Here is a 27,500-nt window from a genome sequence, read left to right as displayed (position 1 = left end):
TAATTCCATTCAAAACGTGAAACTTGTACATTATATTCATGCAATGCACACAGACCAATGTATTTCCGATGTTTATTACGTTTAATTTTGATATTTATAGGTGACAACCAATGAAAACATCAAATCTGGTATCTCAGAAAATTAGAATATTCTAAAGGCCAATGAAAAAATGTTTGTTTCTCTAATGTTGGCCAACTGAAAAGAATGAACATGAAAAGAATGTGCATGTATAGCACTCAATACTTAGTCGGGGCTCCTTTTGCCTCAATAACTGCAGTAATGCGGCGTGGCATGGACTCGATCAGTCTGTGGCACTGCTCAGGTGTTATGAGAGCCCAGGTTGCTCTGATAGTCGTCTTCAGCTCCTCTGCATTGTTGGGTCTAGCGTATTGCATCCTCCGCTTCACAATACCCCATAGATTTTCTATGGGGTTAAGGTCAGGCGAGTTTGCTGGCCAATCAAGGACAGGGATACCATGGTCCTTGAACCAGGTGCTGGTGGTTTTGGCACTGTGTGCAGGTGCCAAGTCCTGTTGAAAGGTGAAGTCTGCATCCCCATAAAGTTGGTCAGCAGCAGGAAGCATGAAGTGCTCTAAAACTTCCTGGTAGACGGCTGCATTGACCCTGGACCTCAGGAAACAGAGTGGGCCAACACCGGCAGATGACATGGCACCCCACACCATCACTGACGGTGGAAACTTTACACTGGACCTCATGCAACGTGGATTCTGTGCTTCTCCGCTCTTCCTCCAGACTCTGGGTCCTTGATTTCCAAAGGAAATGCAGAACTTGCTTTCATCAGAAAACATAACTTTGGACCACTCAGCATCAGTCCAGTCCTTTTTGTCCTTGGCCCAGGCGAGACGCTTCTTGCGCTGTTTCTTGTTCAAGAGTGGCTTGACACACGGAATGTGACACCTGAATCCCATGTCTTTCATGAGTCTCCTCGTGGTGGTTCTTGAAGCGCTGACTCCAGCTGCAGTCCACTCTTTGTGGATCTCCCCCACATTTTTGAATGGGTTTGTCGTCACAATTCTCTGCAGGGTGCGGTTATCCCTAGAGCTTGTACACTTTTTTTCTACCACATTTTTTCCGTCCCTTCGCCTGTCTGTTAATGTGCTTGGACACAGAGCTCTGCGAACAGCCAGCTTCTTTAGCAATCACCTTTTGTGTCTTGCCCTCCTTGTGCAAGGTGTCAATGATTGTCTTTTGGACAGCTGTTAAGTCAGAAGTCTTCCCCATGATTGTGGTGCCTTCAAAACAAGACTGAGGGACCTTTTAAAGGCCTTTGCAGGTGTTTTGAGTAAATCAGCTGATTAGAGTGGCAGCAGGTGTCTTCTATATTCAGCCTTTTCAGAATATTCTAATTTTTTGAGATACCAAATTTGGAGTTTTCATTAGTTGTCACTTATGAATATCAAATTTAAATGTAATGAACATTGGAAATACATTGGTCTGTGTGCATTGCATGAATATAATGTACAAGTTTCACGTTTTGAATGGAATTACTGAAATATTTTCAACCTTTTGATGATATTCTAATTTACTGGCCAGCACCTGTATATATATGTATGTATGTATGTATATGTGTATATAATATATATATACATATATATATATATATATATATATATATATATATATATATATATATATATGTATATGTATGTATATGTGTATATATATATATATATGTATATGTATGTATATGTGTATATATATACATATATACATATGTATATGTATGTATGTATGTATGTATGTATATGTATGTATGTATGTATATGTATGTATGTATGTATATGTATATATATGTATGTATGTATATATATGTATGTATATGTATGTATATATATGTATGTATATATATATATATATATATATATATATATATATATATATATATATATGTATATATACATATATACATATATATGTATATATTAAAAAATATATGTATATATGTATGTATATATCATCCTGCAACTTTAATGTTTTTGTGTCTGTGTTGCCTTTAGATGTTCTGCAGTTGGTGCTGATTTGAAAAGCAGCTTCTGAAGAACTGAGGTCTCCTTTAAACCAGAAGGACCTGGAGCCCCTCAACATGACCAAGGAATAGGAGGAGCAGCTTAATGAGATTTAAACGTATGCCACCAACATTTCATTCTCTGCAGTTTGTCAGTTTAAGGAAGGAAGAAGATAAGTTTTGTTGTTACAGTTTAATCAGCACCAACCTAACTACAGAGATCTTCCAACCAGAAGCACCACTGTCCCAATGACAGCAGTAAGTGGTAGAGAGGACTGTGGCGGAGCAGAAAGTACCAGCAATCCATATCTAAATCTTTGTGAAGATGATTCCAACTCTTCAGAGACTGAAGTCAGCAATAATGAAGATGACCAAGATGGCAACAATTCTGAATGTATGCTGAAACTCATGTCAGACTGTGAGCCTAAAACTAAAGATTGTAACGACTGGAAGGAGAGCAGGTCTTCTAAATCACATTTTAAGGCTGGCAAATCTTTTCACTGCCCAGATTGTAGTAAAGAATTTTGCCATGAGTGGTCTCTCCAGAAACACATGACAGGAATGAATCACTCAGAAATTAGGCCTTCAAGCTGTTGTATTGATAAGAAACGTGTTAGAGTGAAGCAAAATATAGGACAGAGGCCTTTTGTTTGTGAGCTCTGTGGACAAAGATTTAGTGTGAAGTCAAGTTTAACCATTCACATGAGAGTCCACACAGGACAGAAGCCTTTTGCTTGTGAGCTATGTGGAAAAAGATTTACACAAAATGGAAGTTTAAGCACACACATTAGAATCCACACAGGACAGAAGCCTTTTGCTTGTGAGCTCTGTGGACAAAGATTTAGTGTAAAGTCAAGTTTAACCAGTCACATGAGAGTCCACACAGGACAGAAGCCATTTGCTTGTGAGCTCTGTGAACAAAGATTTAGTGTAAAGTCAAATTTAAACAGTCACATGGCAGTCCACACAGGACAGAAGCCTTTTGCTTGTGAGCTATGTGGAAAAAGATTTACGCAAAAGGGAAGTTTAAACCTACACATCAGAATCCACACAGGACAGAAGCCTTTTGCTTGTGAGCTCTGCGAACAAAGATTTATGGTGAAGTCAAGTTTAAACATACACATGAGAGTCCACACAGGACAGAAGCCTTTTGCTTGTGAGTTTTGTGAACAAAGATTTAGTGTGAAGTCAAGTTTAAACAAACACACGGTAGTCCATACCGGACAGAAGCCATATGCTTGTGAACACTGTGGACAAAGATTTTCCCGAAAGGAACATTTAGACAGTCACACGAGAGTCCACACAGGACAGAGGCCTTTTGCTTGTGAGCTATGTGGAAAAAGATTTACTCAAAAGAGAACTTTGAACATACACATTAGAACACACACAGGAGAGAAGCCTTTTGCTTGTGAGCTCTGTGGACAGAAATTTAGTGCAAAGTCAAATTTAACTATGCACATGGGAGTCCACACAGGACAGAAGCCATTTGCTTGTGAGGTCTGTGGACAAAGGTTTACCCTAAAGTCAAGTTTAAACGGTCATATGAAACTCCACACAGGACAGAAACCTTATGCTTGTGAGGTCTGTGGACGAAGATTTTATCGAAAGGCACATTTAGACACACACATGAGAGTCCACACGGGACTCAAAGAATCCGTTTAATTCCAATTATTCCTGCTGTCATTTTAATTTTCACAACTTTAACGTTTAGCTTTGTTTAGTTATATAGTCAGTGGTCCCATGTTTGGTTTCTGAATGAATCAATGTAAAATGTTAGCTTTCCTGTTGAGCAAAAGATTAAATGTTCACTTTCTGTTTAAATGTTTTATTTCTCTTAAAAAACATTGGTTCTGAGATGTGATTGGAAAATTTTAATGAATGAGCACAAATAAAAAATAATTTTGATAGTTAAGGGCACTTTGAATGAAATGTGCTTCTGATCTGAGATGTCTTTTAATTTAAATGAATGTCAAGTTAGTTTTGGTGTCACATCAGTTATAGTAAATGTCTTTTTTCTCTATTTGTTTCATTCAAAATGTAAAAAAAATAAATAAATAAAAATATATATATATATATATCAACAACAACAAAAAACATACATAAACACCAAACAATTTGAATGAAAAGGGGCAGAAGGAAGAAATATTTTATCTGGCCCTATTTACAAACCAAACTTTTTAGAAATGCTTCCATACAATTCGCAATAAACAACAAAACCAAACACAGATTCATGTAAGTTATTTACCCTCTCTCCTCAAAAAGAACTATTCTGCATGAGACTGCCTCAAGGTCATGCATTTGCTTCTAAACCGTTTCCTTTCCAAACCCTGAGATATTAGTAACATCTAGCAGAGTGGGGCTAGCCCGGTAATTTGGCTTGTAACACACCATGTGGATGGTTAAACACTTTTCTAGCTACTTCAGTGGACAGAAAATCATCACTGAAACTCAGCACCAGCCATTGACCTTCTTCAACAGTCAGCGCATCAGAGATGGTGTGGTGACCAATGCACGAATCGCGTCATGACTGCTGGCTCTTCAAAGCTTCGACATGGAAGTACGCTACGCCCAGAACTGCCGTAGCCCTCTTGGCATGGGTTTGGCTGTGTGCCAACACTGCTCGGACGACACTGTCAGTCCTGCCAGCTAGCCCTCCTCAGGCTCATCTAAACCCCAACCACCACTACTTTGATCAGTCTCTCTGTGTGGACTTGCTGACCGTGTACGTCGATAGCAGTTCTTTTCGACACGGTGCTGCGCCTAGGTAAGGCGTGGGTGTCGTCTGGTTGAACGCTGACCAGAAAGACTCCCGATGTTACTGGTTGGGTCCTAAGACCTCACAGTTTGCAGAAGTTACTGGGACATAGGCGTCATTTTAACCGGGGACGCCGGGGACATGTCCGCGGCAAAATTTGTGATTGGCAGCTGTGCCCCCCCCCCACTTTCAAAAACGCCTGCTGATGAGGATTTTTGTTTTACCAGCTTAGATCTTATCCAGGGGTCGGCAACCTATTCCCATCAAAGAGCCATTATTACCCGTTTCCCACAGTAATTCTGGACGGACCTTAATAAGCAGTGACTTAAGTGAAGCAGGCAGGTCGCGCTAGAAAATTTCGTTTAAAAAGACGTCATAAATGTTTTCCCCCGTCATTTTTATTTATAAAATATGAAGTAAAAACTCACAATTTAATTTTCATTCATTTGTCATTAATATGTAGTCTACACCCGTGCGTTAAGTGGACCATCTTCCAGTAAACGCACAGCATCCAGCCCACCTCTCCAAATGCGTAAAATGTGCATCAGCCGCTAGTTAGGCGCACCATCAGCTGATCAGCCCAGACAAGAGCAGAGCAACTAGAGACAGAATAGAGGATGATTCTGTCTGGATGTGGATGGAGATTACATTTTACAGCAGCCTGATCATCATTTAAATACGTAAACCATCACCTGTCTTCTAGTCCATGCTATCAGCATATATTTTAATTGGTGTGTGTGTGTGTGTGTGTGTGTGTGTGTTTTCCACTTCAAACACTGGTCTAACCAACCAGACCAGCGTGTCCAGTAACGTATTAATGTTACAATTAAACAGTTTCCCTTCATGTAGGCTAGGAACGTTTCACCTGCCGTGGCCCGACCGCTTCTGCTCCACATGAACTTTGTGCGTGATCAAATGTCTACGCATCATGCGTCTCCATATTAGAGACGGGAACAAGCGCTGTTCAGCCAGTTTCATAATTTCATAAAAAGAACATTTTTCCAAGTGACACATCCCTCAGAGAGACCGGGTTTCCAGACCGCTTCAGTGGGAGGAAATCTCATCGCAAGCACCGTGGTTCTGCACTGCGCTGCGAACCCCTCAGATCTTCAGCTCACTGTCCACCGTGGGCGCTCCGAGCCGCGCTGAACACAGTGTCCAGTATAAAGCTCTGATGTTCTGATGGGAATCTTTTACCTCCGCGATGTGCGTTAACGATTAAAATGTCAGCTCATACATGCGCATCAGTGTGCATCAGGGTAATTCTTTCAAACCAAGCAACATCCTTGAGTTCATCTGTCAAAATAAACAGTCAAATGGACATATCTGTAACCTGCCGTTTAACTGTTTTGCCTTCTTGTGAAGATTGTTGCAAAGAGAAACAATTAAACTTGATTAACCCCAGAGCCACCCAGAGCGCATGTGGGAAGGTTCCTCCCACTGAAGCGAGTGTTTTCCAAACCCGGTCTCTCAGAGAGACTTGTCACTTAGAAAATGTTCCCTGATTATGAAACTTTGGCTGAATAGCGCTTGTTCCCGTCTCCAATGTGGCGACACATCCAGGAGCCTGTCTGAGGAGAATCCCAGAATCTCACATCCTCTTCAGCTCAGAAAGCGCCTATGATTACGCACAAGCGTGACGCGTCAACCCGGTCTCACAGTAAGACCGGGTTGGACCTGTTCAGGTTTACGCAGACAATCTTTACATTTAGAATTGGCATACAGATGTAAAATTAATGCAGTAAAATATAAAGCATTTTATTTAAATATCCATTCATTATTTTACAAACACAGAGCCGCATCAGATGGATGGAAGAGCCGCATGCGGCTCCAGAGCCGCCGACCCCTGTGCTAGCCTACTTTATTGTCCCCAGCAATTTTTAAACCCCACTCAAGTGCATAGTTATTGTCCCCAGCAATTCTGGAAACAAACTGATGCCCTTGGACTGGGATCTTGATAGAACTACAACTTACGGTGGCCCGTGGTGTCCGTGAGCTGGTGATTTGCACTGACTCGGACTACGCGCATCTCAGTTTCATTAATCATCTACCTTCTTGGAAGAGTAACGGGTTCCTAACCTTCAACCAGAAGCCCCTTAAACATCAGGACCTCTTCATGGCTTGTGACGCCCTAGTGACGTCACATGACATGCACATCTATTGGTGTAAAGTCAAAGGACATTCTCGTGCACCCGGAACTAACAAGTATCTGAACGGCCTTGCAGACTCTCTTGCCAAACAAGGTGCAGCTGATGGTACTCCATGGTAGAGCCCTGCACTGAAGCCCTAGGCCCTCGGGTCGGCCCGGCCCGACGGCCCGAGGGCCGGGCTTCGGGCCAACGACTGTGTAATTACCTCGGACACGGGCCGGGCCGGGAGCCTTTATTTTTATTCGAAATCATTAAAAAAATTAAAACACTTAAACGCAGCAGTAGAGCCCTGTGCGGGACTGTTTTCTTCAGCCCGCTCCGCTCCCGCTGAATTTCTGACCATTACAGCCTGCAACCGCAACGTGTGTGTAATGGGCTCGACACACGGGAGGTGACATCGCCTCTCCTCCATTCATTTTCAATGAGACATGCGCGACAAAGCGATAATCGCGTGTCTCTCTCCTACTGAGCGAAACGCGAAAAACGTGCGTGTGAAAGTTTGCACTCGTGTATGTGTCGTGCACGTACGACCCAGCGACGCGATCCCAGAAAGTTGAAACATTTTCAACTTTTCATCGCTGTCGCTCGGACGAGGACCAATCAACGGAGGTTTCATTCACTGACCAATGAGTGGACAGGATGCTCCGCACATGTCCGAGCAAATATGGAGGAGAAGTTGATTATTATTATGTTTTATATAGTAAAATCAGAAGTAAGATTTCACATAACTCTAGCAGCACCTTGTGAAACATCATATCTACCACTTTATTAACTCTGAACCGCTTAAATAACCTTAATTCCCTCCAACCTGACACAGCCAAACAAAACAACGGAAGTTTCGATTTCGCCATGGAACAGAACGCGTAGACGGCTTTGCCGCTGGCCTCTACCGCAGATCGCCTCCCGTGTGACAGGTAATAAAAGCGACAGCGACAAATTTCGCTGATCGCGGTCGTTTGTCGCCTCCCGTGTGTCGAGCCCATTACACTCCCGCCCGCACCTGCAGCGTGCATGTCTACTCCCGCCCGCACCTGCAGCGTGCATGTCTACTCCCGCCCGCAACCGCAAAACTCGGAGAAATTATTACCTCACAATAAAAGAGATGTATTGAGTTTGCGTCCTCAACATGTCATTTTATAGGTTATCCGCTTTCACCGCAGCGCTGCGCTCCGTTTCAATCAGGCTGTACAGCAGGATTTCCCCTCGTAGCGATATTTTCTCTAACTCTGATTGCTTCATGCTAAAGATCGTTGGAAAGCTGCTTTTATGTACTTTGAGGAACCGTTGGAATTATTTGAATCTGATCAACCATTCAAAAGTTATAAAACGGAGCATTTTGGATGACAAACTCGCACGTCTCTGAATCTGTGTTGTGGTTTGTTGCGCTCAAGACAGGGAATCCCGGTGGCTACCGTAACGTATTGTATATGCACAGAAAGCCCCATTTTTAATCTTTTCAGCACTTTTGGAATTTTAATGATATCTTGAACTAGAGCAGGGATCGGCAACCCGCGGCTCTTCCATCCATCTGATGCGGCTCTCTGTGCTTGTAAAATAATGAATGGATATTTAAATAAAATCTTTATATTTTACTGAATTAATTTTATATCTGTAAGTCAATTCTATGTGAAGATTGTCTGCGTAAACCTGAACAGTTCCAACCCAGTCTTACTGTGAGACCGGGTTGGGTCACGCTTGTGCGTAATCATATGCGCTCATGAGCTGAAGAGGATGTCAGATTCTGGGATTCTCCTCAGACGGCTCCTGGATGTGTCGCACATTGGAGACAGGAACAAGCACTATTCAGCCAAAGTTTCATAATCAGGGAACATTTTCTAAGTGACAAGTCTCTCTGAGAGACAGGGTTTGGAAAACACTCGCTTCAGTGGGAGGAAGCTTCCCGCATGCGCTTCTGCGACGCTCGGATCCTGCACATCTTTTAACACATTGGTCAGGACTGACGCACTTTGTTTTCATTTAGTTGGTTAAAAAAAAGTCGGGCTTGGGCTCGGGCCGGGCCAGAGAATCCTGAAAACCTTTTCGGGCCGGGTTGGGCTGGGGCTCCACCCCCTCGGGCCGGGCCGGACACGGGCTCAGATTTTAGGCCCGTGCAGGGCTCTACTCCATGGGTCTTCAACACCTTGTGGCTCCCTGAGGATGTGTCTTTTCGGTCTGATCCACCCCGTGTGTGTGTCATGACTCGAGCTCAGGCCGCTAACGCGTCCACCTCCAAACCATCCAAGGGTGTTGTGTCTGTTCAACCTGTCTTTTTTGGTACCGATCTTGTCAGTCTTTAGTCCCAGGACCCTGCTATAAGCAGGATGATCCTGTACCTTTGTGATCCTACAACTCATCAGCCTTCTTCCGCCGAGCTTGTCTCCATTCCTTAGCTCCATGCTTTCTTTCGTGTTCAGGTCACGCTGAGAATGGTTGAAGGGTTGCTGATGCACGCCTACAAGCCTCCTTTGCCACCTGTCCTCGTGGCGCCACAGTCACTAAGGGGGGGGGCTTGTTCACGCAAGCTCATAACTCTCCCTCCGCCAGATACAAAGGTGTCAAGGCCACGTTCGGTGCCCTGGGCCAGGTTGCTTATTGGCCGGGGATGCATTGCGACGTCTCAGACTACGTCCAGCGTTGTTTGGTTTGTTGTCTTCCAACCCCGCACACAGAGCTCCCCTACAGAGAAAGGGACCATCCACACCGTGGTCGGACTTGCAATTCGATTGGGTGGGGCCTCTGACCAGGTCCAGCAGGGGTAAATACATCTTGACCATGACCTGTGCATTCACCGAGTGGGTTGAATGTCTACCAGCACCTAATGACACGGCACAAACAACAGCTATTCTCTTGTTGAATCACATTTTCGCCCGGTTCGGTCTTCCCACTTGGGCTGACTCAGACAGAGGTACTCACTTCACCTCTGAAGTGATGGAACATCTTTGGAAACTGTTGGGTGTGAAGGCCAATTTCTACAGTAGCCATCGCCCCCAGTCTTCTGGCCAGGTCGAAAGGATGAACTGGACAATTGTCAGCATTTTGAGGCAGTACGTGTCCTCTAATAACCGAGACTGGGATGTGAAGCTTCCGTTGGTCCTCATGGCCATACGGGCCACCCCTCATGAGTCTACAGGTGTCTCCCCGTTTGAAATGATGACAGGTAGACAGATGACCCTGCCACTTCACCTGCTGTACCAGCCAGTTCAGTCTGAGGCTGACCCGGCTTACACGAGTGAACAATATTTGCAGGACCTGAAGAACCATCTGCCTGCAGCGTTTTCGTTTGCACAGACAAATCTGGAGAAATCAGCTGAGGGCAGGAATGCTTATTATGATCAGAAGGCCTCACATTCTGAACTCAACATAGGTGATGAGGCCTGGTTCTACATTTTTGCTCCTAAAACTGGTAACACAAAGAACAGCTCTGGGCAGCTGACTAAGAAACTTTTGCCCAAGTGGTCAGGCCCATACCTGATAACCGCTAAACTCTCTCCAGGTGTGTATCAGATCAAGATTACCCAAACAAACAAGGAGCCTGTCTAGAAGTGGGTCCAGTGGGACCAAATCAAACCACACAAGGGTTCCACTAATTTGGACAATGCGACCACCAACAACTTACTGACTTCGAAAGAGGGGTGATTTCGCGCCTTGTCGGTTTCATGGTTCTCTATCTCGAGTTACACAAGTTTGTCTATGTTTGTGTGTGTGCATGGTTGTCTTTCCTGTTTATACATGATGTGCAGACTTGGGTGATTTGAGATGAACCTGTGTGGGTTCCTGAAGTCAGGTAATCAGTTAACAGTAAATGGGTTTATTCCACATATTGCTGTTATCCAATGGTTTATTTTTTTCACTAATTGTAATTTCTTATGGGTACATTCACATTTAGGTTGATTACTAACTTCACTGATTTACATTTTTAGTGCTCTTTGACACTCATATCTACTTTTCTATTGTTATTTTAAGTGATACCTTTATGGTTAACTTTGTTAATTTGTCATTATGGGCTACAACCATTTTTGCCCTTCATTTTGATATACATTTTTGCTTATTAAAGTGATTCTATTTCTATGCCAAATAGGGTTTTATTATTTTATTCTTTTTATATTCTTGTAACTTACAGACCTAATCAGACACCATCTGAATTTAGGTTATTGTAATTCTGTAATACACTTGATTTTATACATTTTTAAAATATATTTAGTGACTTTGATTCTTTTGTCTTTGCTAAGGTTGTTCCATATTCTCACACCATTTACAGATATAGTAATTTCCTTCATTCTGGTTCTAAATTTCGTTTTTTTAAATATTTCAGTGCCATTTAAGAAATAGTTACTGACTTTTTTTTTTCAAAAATTTTCTGAATGTTGGTGGGTAACGTATTTGTATTAGCTTTATACATTGTAATATTTTCATATTAACTAGATCATAAAATTTCAGTAGTTTATATTTGTTGAGTAACAGATTGGATGGATCTCTATAGTGATTTTTATTAATGATTCGCAATGCTCTTTTCTGTAGAATAAACAGTGGTTGTGTATGAGTTTTACACGTGGATCCCCATATTTCTACACAGTAAGTCAAGTATGGAACAATTAGTGAGTTATACAATGTCAGCAATCCAGAACTATTCAGTAAAAACTTGACTTTATGTAGTACTGCAATGGCTTTGGCAATTTTACCTCTGATCTAACCTATGTGTGACTTCCAGGTGAGAGTTTCTTCAAACATGACTCCTAAGAATTTGGTTTCTTTCACCCTTTGAATGTCCATTCCATTTATTTTTAATGTTACATCTTTGTTGTGTCTGTCATTAAACAATATAAAATGTTTTATTAAGATTCAGTGAAAGTCTATTTATGTCAAACCAGTTGTTTTGTCAGTTCATCATTTAGCACTCTAGTTACTTTATTAATATCTGACCCTGAATAGAACAATGTTGTGTCATCAGCAAATAAAACAGTACCGAGCAGCTTAGATACATTTACAAGATCATTAATAAATAGTATGAACAGTTTAGGTCCAAGGACCGACCCTTGTGGCACACCACAATCAATCTCCCGCAGTTCTGATTTAGTGTTGTTTAGTTGGACAAATTGTTTTCTAGTCTTTGAATGACTTCTAACCCATTGATGCGCCACACCTCTTATTCCACACTGATATAATTTCTGAAGTTATTTGGGGAAGAAAAGGTTGAAAATGAAGGGTATGTTTTATTGTATCTTTTTCACAGTTTTTAATCTGTTGTTCACTAACTCAGCTTTTTTGAGTTTGAATTGACTTGCAAAAGGTTTAAACAAAATATTAGACAATTCATTAGTGGGAAACTTGTTTTAAAGGTAAATTTGGCAGTCCACACCGGCCAAAAGTCTTTTTCTAGTGAGTTATGTGGACAAAGATTTAGTGTAAAATTCAATTTAAACACACACACACACACACGAGCAGGGTGTACTGGGACAATAATTCAGGGCGGGAATTTTAAAAACCATCCCAGGCCACCACCCGATTTACGTAAAAAACTATAGCTCCACATGGAAGAGAATTGTCACAAAAGGAAATAATTTCTTTACACATAAGAGGTGAGGGCTATAAGAATTTAAGAGGGTGGAAATTAACCGTCTTACAGCAACGTTCAGGCCGTCTGCTACTGAGGATGCTATCTCTAGCACTCCATACTGCGCTGAGTCATCTGGAGCACCAAGAAAGCTATGTAAGAATGCTCTTTCTGGACTTCAGCTCAGGATTCAATTACATAATTCCAGAGATCCTGGTCAAGAAACTCAATTCAATTCAAGTTTATTTATATAGCGCCAAATCACGACAAGAGTCGTCTCAAGGCACTTCACACAGCAAACATTCAAATACAGGTCAGTTTATTAAGCCAATCAGTAAAACGTTTCATATATAAAGAACACAGCAAATTGTATCAAGTCACTGATGTAAGTGACTTTACAGCAATCCTCATACTAAACAAGCGTTTTGTGACAGTAGAGAGGAAAACTCCCTTTTAACAGTATGAAACCTCCAGAGGATCCTGGCTTAGTATAAGCAGCCATCCACCATGACTCACTGGGGATGGAGAAGATAGAGCAGACACACACACACAACCAGGGTTTCCCCCAGCGCTTTATAAGCCTGGCGCACCGCGAGGCTTTGCTTGATTTCCGGAACTGCGCTGCTCTGGGTGGCTGCATGTTGGAGTAGCTCTGTCTATATGTAAGTTTAGCCTTTTCTTGGACATTTGTTCTTCTAGTTTCTCAAGAAAAACTGTATTTTTTGGACATTTTACTTTTCTGTTTCTGGTGCTGTGAATCTTGGAGGATTTTTCCTGCTATTTTTTCACTTTTTGAGCATTTGTTATGATGCGTAACCATGGCAACAGGCTGGTTTACAATTGGGAGCAGATGATTAACATTGGGAAGGCTGAAATAATACCTCAACTGAAGCCACAAATTCCAAATGAGCTAAAACGCAAGTAGCGTGGGTGCAGAGCGGGAGCAAAATGGAGACAGAGAAAGAGGAAATTCAAACCATCTCTTCCATCGATCATAATGGGCAATGTGAGATCACTGGCCAACAAGATGGATGAACTCCAAGCCCTTTCAAGGACTCATCCAGAGAATCGGCAGTGTAGCGCTATGTGTTTCACTGAGACGTGGCTGCAGGACCGTATCCCCGATTCCAGTGTCTCTCTGCCAAGATTCCTGACTGTATGAGCAGACAGAGATCTGAAGAGGAGTGGGAAAAGAAATGGAGGTGGAGTGGCAGTGATTGTCAACAACAGATGGTGCCATCCAGGTCATGTTTCAGTGAAATGTCGTCTCTGCAGCCCAGATGTTGAACTTTTGGCAGTAAGTTGTCGCCCATATTATTTGCCAAGAGAGTTCACCAGTGTTGTCTTGGCAACTGTTTGTATTCCACCTTCAGCCATTGCTGAAAATGCATGTGATACCATCAGTTCCGTTGTTGCTAAGCTACAAACCGAGCACCCCAATGCATTTGTGGCTATATCTGGTGATTTTAATCATGCCTCGCTCTCTGCTACACTTCCAACATTTCAACAGTTTGTCAGCTGCTCCACCAGAGAAAACAAGACATTGGATGTGTGTTATGCAAATGTAAAGAATGCATACATGTCCAAAACAAGACCTCCTCTGGTACAATCAGATCACAATCTTGTTTTTCTCTGCTCAGAATAAAAAACCACTTGTTCAGAGGCAACCTGTGACAAGAGCAACTGTGAGATAATGGTCACAGGACGCTGAAGAAGCCCTGCAGGGTTGTTTTGAGACCACAGATTGGATGAGTCTCTGCCAAGGATTTGAAGAGGACATCAATGCCATGACTGGATGTGTCACTGACTATATAAACTTCTGTGTGGACACCATCATACCCACCAAAACAGTGAGATGCTTTGCTAAAAACAAATCCTGGATCACCAGTGCACTGAAGAATCTGCTAAATGAGAAAAAAGAGCCTTCAAGGAGGGAGATAGGGAATTATTGAGGAGTATACAGAAGCAACTGAAGATCAAGATCAGAGACAGCAAGGAGGCATACAGGAAGAAGCGGGAGAACAAACTACAGAGGAACAATATCAGAGATGTCTGGTCAGGGATGAAGAAGATCACAGGCTTCAAGCAGAGGAAGGAGTGCACAGATGGCAGCCTGGACACAGCCAATGAACCAATCAAGTTCTTCAATAGGTTCAGTTCAGGAACAAACCCAGCATCCTCCTCACCTGTCTCCAGCCAATCAGACATCCCACCCTCCTCTGATCCAACATTTTCCTGTCACACGCCAGCTCTTTTGTCCTCTTAACGCAGTCATGAACTCCTCTGGTTCTATAAATCTGTCTTCAACCAAGTCAGGAGATGCTGCTGCCCCATTTACCTCCCCATCCCACCTATCTGTCTCTAGAAGTCAGGTGAAGAGGCAGCTGGAGAGACTGAACATGAACAAAGCTGCAGGTCCAGATGGTGTCAGCCCCAGAGTACTGAAGGCCTGTGCAGAGCAGCTCTGTGGGATTCTGCAGCACCTCTTCAACCTCAGCCTGGCCCAGGAGAAGGTTCCAGTCCTGTGGAAGACATCCTTTCTTGTTCCAGTTCCAAAGAAAACTCTTCCATCAGTCAATGATGACTACAGACTGGTTGCCTTGACATTCCACATCATGAAGGTCCTGGACAGACTCCTGTTGGTCCACCTGAATAAGCAAACTAGGACATATCAGGACCCGCTGCTGTTTGCTTATCGCCATGGAGTTGGAGTTGAAGATGCCATCATCCAGCTGCTTCAACCAACCCACTGTCATCTGGACAAAGCAGGCAGCACTGTGAGGGTCATGTTCTTTGATTTCTCCCGTGCATTTAACACAATCCAGCCTGATGTACTTTGCCAGAAACTCCAGTTTCGCAGTCGTTCCACGCTGCTGATGCTGCCAGTGTGCAGTAGCGGTAAGCTTCCGCTGCAAGGCAGCCCCAAAGACACCTGGGGTGTTTCTCAATGCCAAGGAACCTCACCTTGATGTCTTGGCCCCGCCCCGGTTGCCTAGGAGATACTTCCATCAGGAGCGCCAGGACATGTTCCAATCGGTTCCAATGTTCATGTTCTACCGAGGCGTGTGTTCTCTGTTTGTTAGCCGTTTAGCTAGCTGAGCGAGGACACACGGGAGGTGTCTTGTAGCCTAGCCTTGGTCAAAAATTACCTAGAATACACCGCAGCATTTTCAAAAGGATGACGGATCAGAAGCTGGCAGCTACTTTGGGGACAATTTTCAAGTTTAAAGGTAAGTCAACTAATTTAAAATGTTGTTTTAGATCCAAAGAAGTTATCTATGGTTGCGTAGATAACTTCTTTGGTTATAGATAACTTCTTTGGTTAGTTGCTTAGTAGTTGCAGCTTCGGTGGCTAGCGGGTAGTAACTCACTTATATTTTTAATTTAATAAACATGTACACAATTTAAAAGTAAAAGGCTCGTTACATATTTATATTGAAACTAATACGGATAAAATGTAACTGTTAGATAAAAAGTGATATTATTATTATTGAACTGATATTAATGTCTTGACTGCTAAACATCTGGTGCCTTATTAAGCGTAGCTTCATCCTGTTGATAGAACCAGGCTCCAGTAGGTCTTACAGGGAGGATGACCTTGCCTTGGAACCGACCTTTATCAGTAAAACTCCCTTGAGAAAGTCTAGCAATGGCTTTGTTGATTTAGGGTGCACCTGGAGAAAGATTAAACTCCCTTTACTGCTTTCCCACCTGAGAGTCTAAGGAATGTCAAAATGTGTGTGCGTTAATCTTTGTGTGTGCTTAATGAATGCTTTCGGAAGGCGTCAGTCTGATGAGAGTGAACTGCAACCTTGTCTGGTGTGTATCTTTCCTCTCCACTTTGCAAAGTCTAAATTGATTGTTTATGATCGGTATTGGTGTTGATTAATTGATTACTATAAGCCCCTGTGCGTTAAACTTTCCTTAAGGTAATCCTGGATTAATAAAATTACCCAACAATGACGTTATCTCCCGTGTCACGTGACATCACGTGACCGCCGTGGAAGCCGCGGTCACGTGATGCAAGTCTGTTCCATTTAACCGTTTTCTTTGACCAAGGAAGGACCGTGTCCTCGTAAGCAAGGCGCCTTGACATTGAGAAACAACCCCTGCTTCTATAAACACAGGTGCTCAAGTTGTTAGCGACCCAGTTTGTTCTGTAGATTTGCTTTTGCAGCTTTAACATTTGGCACAGTTATTCTACTTAAACTGGGTTGTTGTTAAAAAAAGTTGAATAAATGAAACAAATAACGAAGCTGTTCTAGTCATTCTTTTCCCACTAAATAAAAAAAATGGTTCCTTCTTATTTTCTTCCCTGCGGTAGCTAGTTTTAAACAGGGTGGAGGGGTGGGAACCATAACCACTAACGAGCTGCATCTTGGTCTGCTGCATTCCACATTATTTAAGTAGAGGTGAACTGGGAAAAGATAACAATTAAAACCAACAGGAACCTGAAGCTCATGACTTGTGACAAATGTGGTTCAGTAACATTTTACAGCAGAACTTTCTGGTTTGAGTCTGAATATGGTCTTCACGTAATAAATAATCCTAATAGTTCATGTTTATTACGTAAGTTGTTTTGCTGCAATGACACGTGAGACCAGGGACGAAATTTTGATTTCAGAAGTGGGGGGGACACAGCAGGCTTGTGCGGATTTGGGGTGGGGGGTGTTATGTAAAGACCCCTTGACACGTCACGTGCCCATCTCAATAATTTTTCCATCCTTATTGAAGTGCAGTTTTGGCTGTTGACAATGGATAGGCCATTGTATTTATTGTTTTGGGTCTTTTTTTATTGTTTTTGGTGCAACATTTTCTAACAGGGAGTTAGATTCCTTTTTTATTTAATTTTTGTTTGTTATTTTTATTCATTTAGAAGTTCTGGTTCTGGACATTTCAATGTTAAATGAAGGTTCATTTGTTGCATTTTAAAGGGTGTACTTGCATTATTATGATATATTAACATTATATTAGCGGTTATTTTGGTCTAGATAATGTTGACAATATCGTTTATCATCAACAATTTGTTGGACAAAATATCGTCCATCAAAATGTGTTACTTTCCCAGGCCTAGTCAAAAGTATAAAAATTATTTATACATAAACGGTCCCTCCTGAGATCTGGCCGTTTGTTCATTTGCTGTGTTAGAGGACATGCTGAACTAATGTTTTACACATGATCATCTCCCTAACATTTGAGTGTATAAAAACATATTAAATATGTTTTTTCCCTTAAAAGTGTTTAAACAGTTGTTGCATTTCAACACACAAAAAATAAATGGAAAAAATAAGATAAATCTAATGAAAAGTGTACATCTTTGACATTGAGCTTAAAAAAATCTGTTGACGATGATGATACTGTTCATTTTTCAGAGCTTTTTAATGTGAAAATATGCATTGCAATAGATAAGTTTACAATAAAGTTAAATGATAAAAGTTTTGAAGTTACACTTCTACTACTACTACTACTAGTAATAATAATTATGATAATAGTAATAATAAAAAAAATAATTATTATAATAATACGAACAAATTGTGTCTGAGGAGTCAGTTATGTGGAGGAGATGAGTTTGTAAAAGTTAGTTTTGAGTATGTTTGTGAAGGAGGAGGTGAGTCTGAGCTTAATGCAGGTCTGTCACATGTTCCAACTTACGTTTTGACTTAGAAAGAAGTCTCTTCTATCCACTTTTCGTTTTCTTGACATGCTTCCTCCTGGCTGTGCCTAACTACCAAAGACTCACAAATGAACACTTATTCAAATGTTATGTAATGGAAGCTGAGCTGAGCTCTGATATTACACAGCGTCTAGTTGACGATGTGACTCAGTACCGGTGTTCCCTAGCGGCTCCAAACTAGCAAAACAACGTGAGCACGTTGACTGTTTCCAACTTGAGTGACAGCAGGAACAGCCAATAATACGTTAGCAAGTATCAGCAGAGCCAATAGATTAGCTTTTGGGCGGGTCTAATAGTAAACCGGTTTCCGTTTCGGTCCTAGTGCTCAACCAAATCCATTTAATGGAGCGTAACATTGTTTTCGGACGGAAAAAAGTGCAGGGGACCAAAACTGCCTTTTGAAAAAGTGGGGGGGACATGTCCCACCCGTCCCCCCCCAAAATTACGTCCCAGCGTGAGACATGCTCAGTTCTTAAACGTTATGACTGAGTGTGTTGTAAAGCAACTTGGGGGGCTGTGGAATCCCATGAAGGCGCTATGCAAATACAGTCATCTTACCATGAAGACTCCAGCTCAGAGCCCTGAGGCTCTCCTGATGCCTCTGAGGACAAAGTCAGAGTCAGGGTGGAGAAAAGGAACAACACTTCATTAGCCGAGGCTTCTCGTCATGAAAACTTTTGTTTTTATGAGGATGGAGTAAAGGTCAGTGGGTTTGAATCTCAGAGGAAACCCATCCCAACCAAACTGGAGGCACCTCATTTCACAAAGAGGGAAGCCCACACGCATCAGTTTATAGATGTCATTATTGATTTTCTGTGTTTTTGTGTCTAAAAATCCAACATTCATGAAAATGTTCACATTTTTAATCAATCAAAACATTTATTTAACCAGGAAATACCTCATTGAGCTTAAAAATCTCTTTTTCAAGAGTATCCTGGCCAAGAATAGCAGCAAGACACATTCCTGGACACACACACACACACACACAGGCAAAAAATTAATACGTAAAAAAATAACATCAAATAAAAAGTCAATCATGTTACAATCATAAAAGTTTACTAAATGACATCGTAAAAATCTAACATTAAAACAGGGTTAGACCTTTCATAGAAGTGGACTTGATGAAACAATCAAACATCTGCAGCCCGATGCCTCTCTCTCCAACCCTTCCAACATTCGTTTAAACGTATTTAGTGAGACCAGCTCATCCAGTCGTAGATGCTCTTGAATTTTGTTCCAAGCCTGAGGAGCAGCACGTTTAAACCCCTTCTTCCCCACTTCTGTCCTAATGCTCGGTACTTTTAGTAGATAGCAGTGATCTGATCTGAGATTGCAACCACCAGAATCTCTTCTTGTACAATAGCTCTTAAGATGGGAGGGAAGAAGTCCAATAACGGCTTTGTAGATAAAGATGTGCAGATGTTTAAGTCTTCTCATGGACAAGGAGTCGTCCAATTCGCTCATACAACAGCCAGTGAGGGTTAGGGTTAGGGTTAGGGTGAGGGGTTCATGCTCCGTGATGAACAGCGTCCACGGCATAATGGCTCTGAGACGAGGCATGCGTATATAAAATATCTATAATCTAACACAGGTAAAAAAGGGGCTTCTACTATTGTAATACAGGCTTTTCAATTCCAGGCCTCGAGGGTCGGTGTCCAGCACGTTTTAGTGGTTAAAATCTCCCTCCTAATGAAACGCGTTACCTGGTGAAAAACATCAACGTGATAAAACTGATTAAACAAAGACGTAAGAAGGAGGAAGCTCACGTCAGAGGTGAAGTTTGGTTCTAAGGTAACACGCCCCAACTCTATTAGTTACACAGCATTCTCAGCGTTCTGCATCAGCACCTCCATTCTAATTATCATTTTAAAGGAGCTTTACTGTCTGTTTCTGGTTAGGATGGAAACCAAGACCGAAGTCAAAGCAGATAAGAGGCGTCGGCGTGTCTGCGAGGAACAGGGTGGAGCCTCAGAACAGGTTTCCTGTTTGATGGAGGATTAGATGGAGAGCGACTCATCACCCCGTTCCCAGTCAGAAAAAAGGGAATAATTAAAAATCTTCCGTGCCAAATTAATTATCAGTGACTTAACAAATGTAATATTACATTTTAAATATATTTGTGTTTAAACAAAACAATAAAGAGTGAAAAGTTATGATCAGAGTTTTCAGATGAGTTTAGAGTGTATTTGTGCTATTCTACTCTACTCTATTCTATGTTTGGTCCTATTCTACTCAACTTCTACTTTATTCTAGTCTGTTCTATTCTATTCTAATGTACTCTACCTAATTCTATTCTATTATATTCAAATCTATTCTGTTCTACTCTACTCTACTCCACTCCACTTTATTCTATTCTATTCTATTGCACTTTACTTTAGTCTATTCTATTCTATGTTTGGTCCTATTCTACTCAACTTCTACTTTATTCTAGACTGTTCTGTTCTACCCTATTATATTCTAATGTACTCTACCTAATTCTATTCTATTATATTCAAATCTATTCTGTTCTACTCTACTCCACTCCACTTTATTCTATTCTATTCTATTGTACTTTACTTTAGTCTATTCTATTCGATGTTTGGTCCTATTCTACTCAACTTCTACTTTATTCTAGTCTGTTCTACTCTATTCTATTCTAATGTACTCTACCTAATTCTATTCTTTTCTATTCTATTCAAATCTATTCTGTTCTACTCTACTCCACTCCACTTTATTCTATTCTAATCTATTGTACTTTACTTGAGTCTATTCTATTCAACACAGTTCTATTCTATTCTATTCAACTCTATTAGGTTCTATTTTATTCTACTCAACTTCTACTTCACTCTACCTTCTTCTATTCTATTCTATTTTATTCTATTCTACTCTACTTTGTTCTACTCTACTTTATTCTACTCTACTTTGTTCAATTCTATTCTATTTATCTTGGGTCATTTATCTGGGTTTATAAGCAGGAAGTCACCATGCCTTTGTCTCCTCGAGGCAGGACTACTGTAATGTGCTTCTCTTGGACTTTCTGGCAAAAGCATCCAGAGGCTACAATAAACCCAGAACGCTGTTGCCAGGATTCTGATGAGAGTGCGAAAATATGTGCACTTTACACCAGTCCTGAAAGAGCTTCATTGGCTCCCTGTTTCACTCAGATTTGAATATAAGGTCTCCCTCCTTACTTATCAGTGCAGTCATGGTTACGCCCCCCGTTATCTAAAGGAACTTCTCACAATCCCAGCCACAAGCATCCTCCACTCTGCAAAGTCAAACTCTCTCCAAACCCCCAGAACCAAGCTCTGCAGCATGGGAGATGGAGCCTTTTCATCTGCTGCTCCAAGGCTGTGGAACGCCCTCCCTGTCCACCTGAGGGCCCCACAAACTGTCGACACCTTTAAACAGAACCTTAACCCCCATCTTTTTAGAAAAGCTTGTTGCTAAATGTCATTTTATGTTATTTTATTGCCTCTTCATTTTATTCATTTTATTCGATTTTTTGTTTTGGACTCTGTTAATTTTATGTAGCACTGTGAGGTTGTGAGATATAAAGTGCATTATAAAATAAAATTATTATTATTATTATTATTATTATTATGATGTTGGTCTGTGGTGGTTCCACAGAGATACTTCTGAAGCAGAAGCCTGTTGAGTATCAGGGCATGTCTGATAGATGCTTTCAGTAATCTGACATAATCCCTGATTATCTTTTAATCAGTCATCTTTGCCATGTGTTTCCAGCTAATCTGTAATAATAGCTGTCAGGAACAGTAAATCCCTGGAGTGGTGCTGCATTCCGCTGAGATTAAAGAGCAATCAGCAGGAAAATTGCATTGATAGAAAAACATGATGCAGATTTTCCTGCTCAGTAGCATTTTACACGCTGGGTTGGTTGTCAGTGGTTTTGATGTCAGAAGAGCATGTTCTTTCTCAAATGAAGGGAATTAATAATAATAATACATTTAATTACAGGAGGGATTAATTTGAACGTGTTACTTTTTATTTTTAGAACCGCTACCATACTGGTGCATACCAGCTAATGTTAAAAATAAACAATTCTCACAGAAAACAGAGTAAATCCAACCAAACGCAGCTTTAAAGTCTCAATTCCTGTTTATTATCAGTGGCTGACATTTAACATCACAACTAAAATTTATTCATCACAGAAACATGCACTCAGTATCTTCGTCTGAGGCAGGAAAATTCCTCAGAATTAGTTCTTTTTTTGGCACAAACTCAAGCGAAAGAACTAAATGTTCTTTTCTGTTTGTGCTCAGAAATCCAGCTGAGGTTGCTGTGATGCTGTGGCGACGGTCTGAGTCGGGTGGAGTCGCAGGATAAAGAACAGACTCTTCCCCCTTTAGGGTTAAATTCTAATAGAAAGATGAGAAATTCTTAATAAAATAGATATCATTACAGTTAATTGTGCTTCCAGGTCTTTCTGATGCAGTTTGAAGTATTTTATATTTTGTGATGTTTTCGTTTTTGCATTAAACTTAGGTTTTTAACTTTATTCGTTTTAAATTTAAAGTTTGCTGTAATTGTTTAAATATTTTAATCAATGGTGTGACAGTTGGCATTATTTGAAATGTAGTTTGATTTTTTAACTACTTTTTTCCTCCTTTACCTTCTTTCTTCCTTGAGACTTTTTCAGATTTTCAGTAAATTTGGTGTCAAAATGTTCAAGATAAATACAGAATCCTTTAACTCCTTCAAACACAATGCATCAAAACAGAAATGGAACATTAGTAGAAAGAAAAAAAAACAACTTTTTATATAGCACCTCTCAAGATTAAAACCACGAGGCGCTTCACCAGAAGAAAAATATAAAATATAAAAAAATACATATATATGTGTAATAAAATATATATGTAATAAAATATATATGTAACAAAACATATATGTAATAAAATATATATGTAATAAAACATATATGTAATAAAATATATATGTAATAAAACATATATGTAATAAAATATATATGTAATAAAATATATATGTAATAAAACATATATGTAATAAAATATATATGTAATAAAACATATATGTAATAAAACATATATGTAATAAAACATATATGTAATAAAACATATATGTAATAAAATATATATGTAATAAAATATATATGTAATAAAACATATATGTAATAAAACATATATGTAATAAAATATATATGTAATAAAACATATATGTAATAAAACATATATGTAATAAAATATATGTAATAAAATATATATGTAATAAAACATATATGTAATAAAATATATATGTAATAAAATATATATGTAATAAAATATATATGTAATAAAATATATGTAATAAAATATATATGTAATAAAATATATATGTAATAAAACATGTATGTAATAAAAGGGGGAAATGGACTATTAAAAATAGTAGACATTGCAAGAAAGTGGACAGAGCCTTACTTTTGGCAAAACTTGTATGACGTCACACCCGTGGTTTGACATTTACAATAAAATTTTGGTCAGGGAGACAAACTATAACTTCAATTCAATTTTTTTTCCTAAACTATTGCAAATTTTCACATTGGATCTGAAAAGCTGGAAATATGAAACCTGAGACATCCTCCTCAATTTAAAGTTTTTCTTTTTGTCGTAGATGGCTTCCGGTACTCCTCTTCCCAACCATCTATCTTCTCTGTCAAGAATGTGTACTTTGTCATCTTCAAAGGCGTGTCCCTTGTCCTCCAGCTGCAAGTTTAATGCAGAGTCTTGGCCTGAAGAGGTGACTTTCCTGTGTTGTGCTCAGCACGGCTGTGTCTGCAGCTCACTGATCCCCCAGGAGATGGGTCAAATGCAGAGAACAAATTTCACACAGAAGTTTGACAACTAGTGGGACTTTGGCTTTCTGAAAGACCTCCTCATTCCCACCAGCATGTCTTCCAGCGTGGAAGTGAGGCTGGGGACTTTGGAATCACTCCAGTCTAAAGTTAAAGTCCCACTAGTTGGCACACACACACACACTGGTGTGAAATTTGTCCTCTGTATTTCACCCATCTTCAGGGGGAGCAGTGAGCAGCAGACACAGCCGCACTCTGGAACCATTTGGTGGTTTAACTACACAATCTAACCCCTCAAAGCTGCTTGTCAAGCAAGGAGGCATTGGGTCCCATTTTTTCAGTCTTCAGTTATACCAGACCAGGATTTGAACCCAGATCTTCCAGTCCCAAGGCAAAAACTCATACCACTAGGCCACTGAGCTGGGCATTTTGGACCGGGCTCCAGTAGCCGATTTAGCAATTTGGGGGCCCAAGGCGAACACAGACATGGGGGCCACCTTACACTAAATTTGCTACAATCTTATCTTTAACTGGATTTGGGAAACTCTACCCTCTTCTGACACGAGTTATTTCCACACGTATCCAACGCCTGGGGTAAAACGGAGATTTCACAGAATTGTGACCTTTACCCTCTTGCTTTTTAACCTTCCCTTCACCCCCATCCAAACCTTAACCAGCTTGCGCATGCAAAGCTTTGTTTCACGTTTCATCATTCCTCTCAAACACGCTTAACAGAAATTTTACACTGACATACAGGGTTAAGGTTAGGATGGGCGTGAGGGGAAGGTTAAATCGCTAGAGGTTAGAGGTGAAGTGTCGGTGAAATCTCAGTTTTACCACGGGCATCAGATACCGAAGCTCTGGCACACAGTGTCATTTTTTGACGCTTAGGGTGTGAGAATGTGTTGGTTGAAAAGTTGCTTTCCTGTCAACCAATTTCATTAGACGACCTAACTAAGCTGATGGACCTGGCTAAACACAGTGGTACTCTGGAGAACATTATGCCCCTACGTCTGCCTAGAGAAGTTTTTTTGACAGCTGCCCCATCAGTATTGCATAAGATCAACTTGAGTCTGGATTCTGGTTTGGTCCCGAATGGTTTAAAAAAGTTGGTTATCCATTCTCTCCTAAATCAGCCTAGTCTGGCTGCTTCACTGCCTGTTGATCATAGACCTATCTCCAAGTTTCTGGTTTTGAGTAAATTGCTTGAGAAATGCATTCATGCCCATTTACTGGAATTCCATCCATTCATTTTCTGAACCCACTTGTCCACGTAAGGGGCTGGTGCCTATCTCCAGCGGTCAACGGGCAATCAGGCGGGGTACACCCTGGACAGAGTGCCAGTCCATTGCAGAGTTTAGAATTTTTGAATGGAAATAATATTGCGGAAATGTTTCAGCCTGGTTTTAAAGCTTTTCACAGTACTGAGATGGCACTGGCAAAGGTGCTGAATAATATTTTCTTAGCAACTGACGGTGTGAAGTTTGTGTTGCTTGTTCAAGGCAAGGAGAAGTTTGACCATGTTACCCCGATTCTGGCCGTACTACATTGTTTGGCCGTTGTTTTTAGAAATCCTCAACTTTCTTTTACTGGTCTTTAAGCCTCTGAATAGATTGGCGCCGCCTTACCTGGCAGCCTTATTATGGCCAAATATCCCGACTCGGACACTGAGAATATTCTGCTGCTTTTGGTTGCTAGATCATCTGAAGACGAGAGGGGATTGAGCCTTTTCAGTGGCAGGCCCGAAGCTTTGGAATGAGCTTCCTCTGTCCATAAGGGCTTCTACTTCTGTAGCAGCTTTTGTGGGTTTCATCCTGGCCAAGGAGCACTGGACCAGCTCTATACCCTTAGGGGGGTCCTGGAGGGCGCACGGGTGTTTGCCCAACCAATCTACATGTGTTTTGTGGATTTGGAGAAGGCGTTTGACCGCATTCCTCAGGGGTCCCTGTGGGGGGTACTCTGGCAGTATGGGGTACCAGGCTCTCTGATACGGGCTTTTAGGTCCCTGTATGACTGGTGCCAGAGCTTGGTCCGCATTGAAGGCAGTAAGTCGGGCTTGCTTCCGGTGAAAGTTTAACTCCGCCAAGGCTGCCCTTTGTCACCGATTTCTAGGCACAGCAGAGGTGTTGAGGGGATCCATTTTTGTGGCCTAAAAATTGAGTCTCCGCTTTTTGCAGATGATGTGGTCTTGTTTGCTAAATCAGATTGTGATCTCCGGCTCTCACTGGAGCGGTTCGCAGCCGAGTGTGAAGCAGCTGGGATGAGAATGAGCTCTTCTAAATTCGAGACCATGGTCTTGAGTCGGAAAAGTGTTGAATGCCTTCTCCAGGTCAGCGATGAGGTCCTGCCCTAAGTGGAGGTGTTTAAGTATCTCAGAGTCTTGTTCACAGGTGAGGGAAATATGGAATACGAGATGGAAAAGCGATGCTGCATCTGCTGTGATGCGGGCGTTGTACCAGTCTGTCGTGGTAAAGAGAGACCAGAGCCGTAAGGCAAAGCTCTTGATTTCCCGGGTCGATCTACCTTGCTACCGTCACCTATGGTCACGAGCTTTGGGTAGTGACCAAAAGAATGGGATTGCAGATACAAGCAGCCTAACCCAACCAGAAGAGCTGGCCCAAGTGGCTGGGGAGAGGGAAGTCTGGGCCTCTCCACTTAGGCTGCTGCCCCTGTGACCCGACTCCGGACAAGCAGAAGAAAATGGGTGGATGGATAATAACATTTGAGTTATTTTGTTTTATCACTTTTAAAATCCCAATGTTTTTTTTTTTCCTTTGTTTACAAGTGTTTTTTCTGCTAGGTTCAGCACCCATTTCGGCCAGGTTGTGGGCCTAGATTGTTAATGACTGGCCACTTTTAGGTTCAGAGTGGCTAACGTAAAGGAGCTGAAGGTCAGCCACGGATAAGAACGTATCAGGAACAATGTGAGGTTCCGTAGCTGACGCCGGGTTTACCTGAGGAGGTAAACTGATCAGTGACCAGCAGATGCCCTGGAACCGTTCCAGGTCAGATACATTCCACAGCAGAGACACCTTGTTGCCCGTCACACCTTCACTTGTGGATTGGCAAACTCACCAGCACATATTTATCAATTACAGTCCGTGATGTTGAGTTGGACGTGTGCCAAGAGTCAAATAACAACAAGATCAGCAAGTCTTCATCGTCTCCTCATCCTCATTTGGGAGGGATAAAAAGGAGTGAGAGGAGACATACAGCCAGAGCGTCCCACAGACACATCTGTGCAACAGCTTCAGAGCCTCCTCAGCAGCAGCCCTCATCCTCCAGTAGAAGGTAAGAGCAGCAGCACACTCACCTGTAATGTAGCTCAGGAAGTCTCCGTGAACAAGAGTGAATGAACATTCACTCACTCATTTCCTGTAGGGTCATTCCTGATTAGGGTAGTAGTGGTTGTTACGTCCAGATAGAAGAGGGGCACCCTGGACAGGCCCGTCACTGACTCCAGATCAGTTTGAAGCATCAGTTAACTTTAAATTCTCACAATCGGGCGTATCTTATTGGTTAATGGTTGAATAAGTTAAAGCGATGGAAATGTTCC

The 27,500-nt window shown here is 41.4% G+C and overlaps 2 protein-coding genes across 5 annotated transcripts in view; both read left to right on the top strand.

Moving 5' to 3' along the window:
* Window positions 1-3,938, top strand: part of LOC139066238 (gastrula zinc finger protein XlCGF57.1-like) — an 18,181-nt gene extending 14,243 nt beyond the window's left edge. For 2 of the 3 annotated variants that reach the window (XM_070548623.1, XM_070548622.1), the window contains one exon: window positions 2,019-3,938. In XM_070548623.1, the coding sequence (XP_070404724.1) occupies window positions 2,276-3,688 (1,413 nt within the window). In that variant the 5' untranslated portion in view covers window positions 2,019-2,275 and the 3' untranslated portion in view covers window positions 3,689-3,938. The remainder of the gene's footprint in view (window positions 1-2,018) is intronic. The other variant, XM_070548624.1, reaches the window with a different exon arrangement.
* Window positions 3,939-23,446: 19,508 nt separating this feature from the next.
* The window catches only part of LOC107396477 (alpha-tectorin), a 14,629-nt gene continuing 10,575 nt past the window's right edge, over window positions 23,447-27,500 (top strand). The window contains exons 1-3 of one of the 2 annotated variants that reach the window (XM_070548438.1): window positions 23,447-23,889; window positions 26,745-26,949; window positions 27,043-27,235. The gene's annotated coding sequence lies outside the window, so the exon portion shown is untranslated. Of the gene's footprint in view, window positions 23,890-25,856; window positions 26,950-27,042; window positions 27,236-27,500 lie in introns of those variants that run through there. The other variant, XM_070548439.1, reaches the window with a different exon arrangement.

The sequence above is a fragment of the Nothobranchius furzeri genome, chromosome 2 (genome assembly GCF_043380555.1).
Source record: "Nothobranchius furzeri strain GRZ-AD chromosome 2, NfurGRZ-RIMD1, whole genome shotgun sequence".
In the NCBI taxonomy this organism is placed as follows: Eukaryota; Metazoa; Chordata; class Actinopteri; order Cyprinodontiformes; family Nothobranchiidae; genus Nothobranchius; species Nothobranchius furzeri.
Note: the sequence above shows the minus strand (reverse complement) of the source record. Positions and strands in the feature narration are given on the sequence as shown.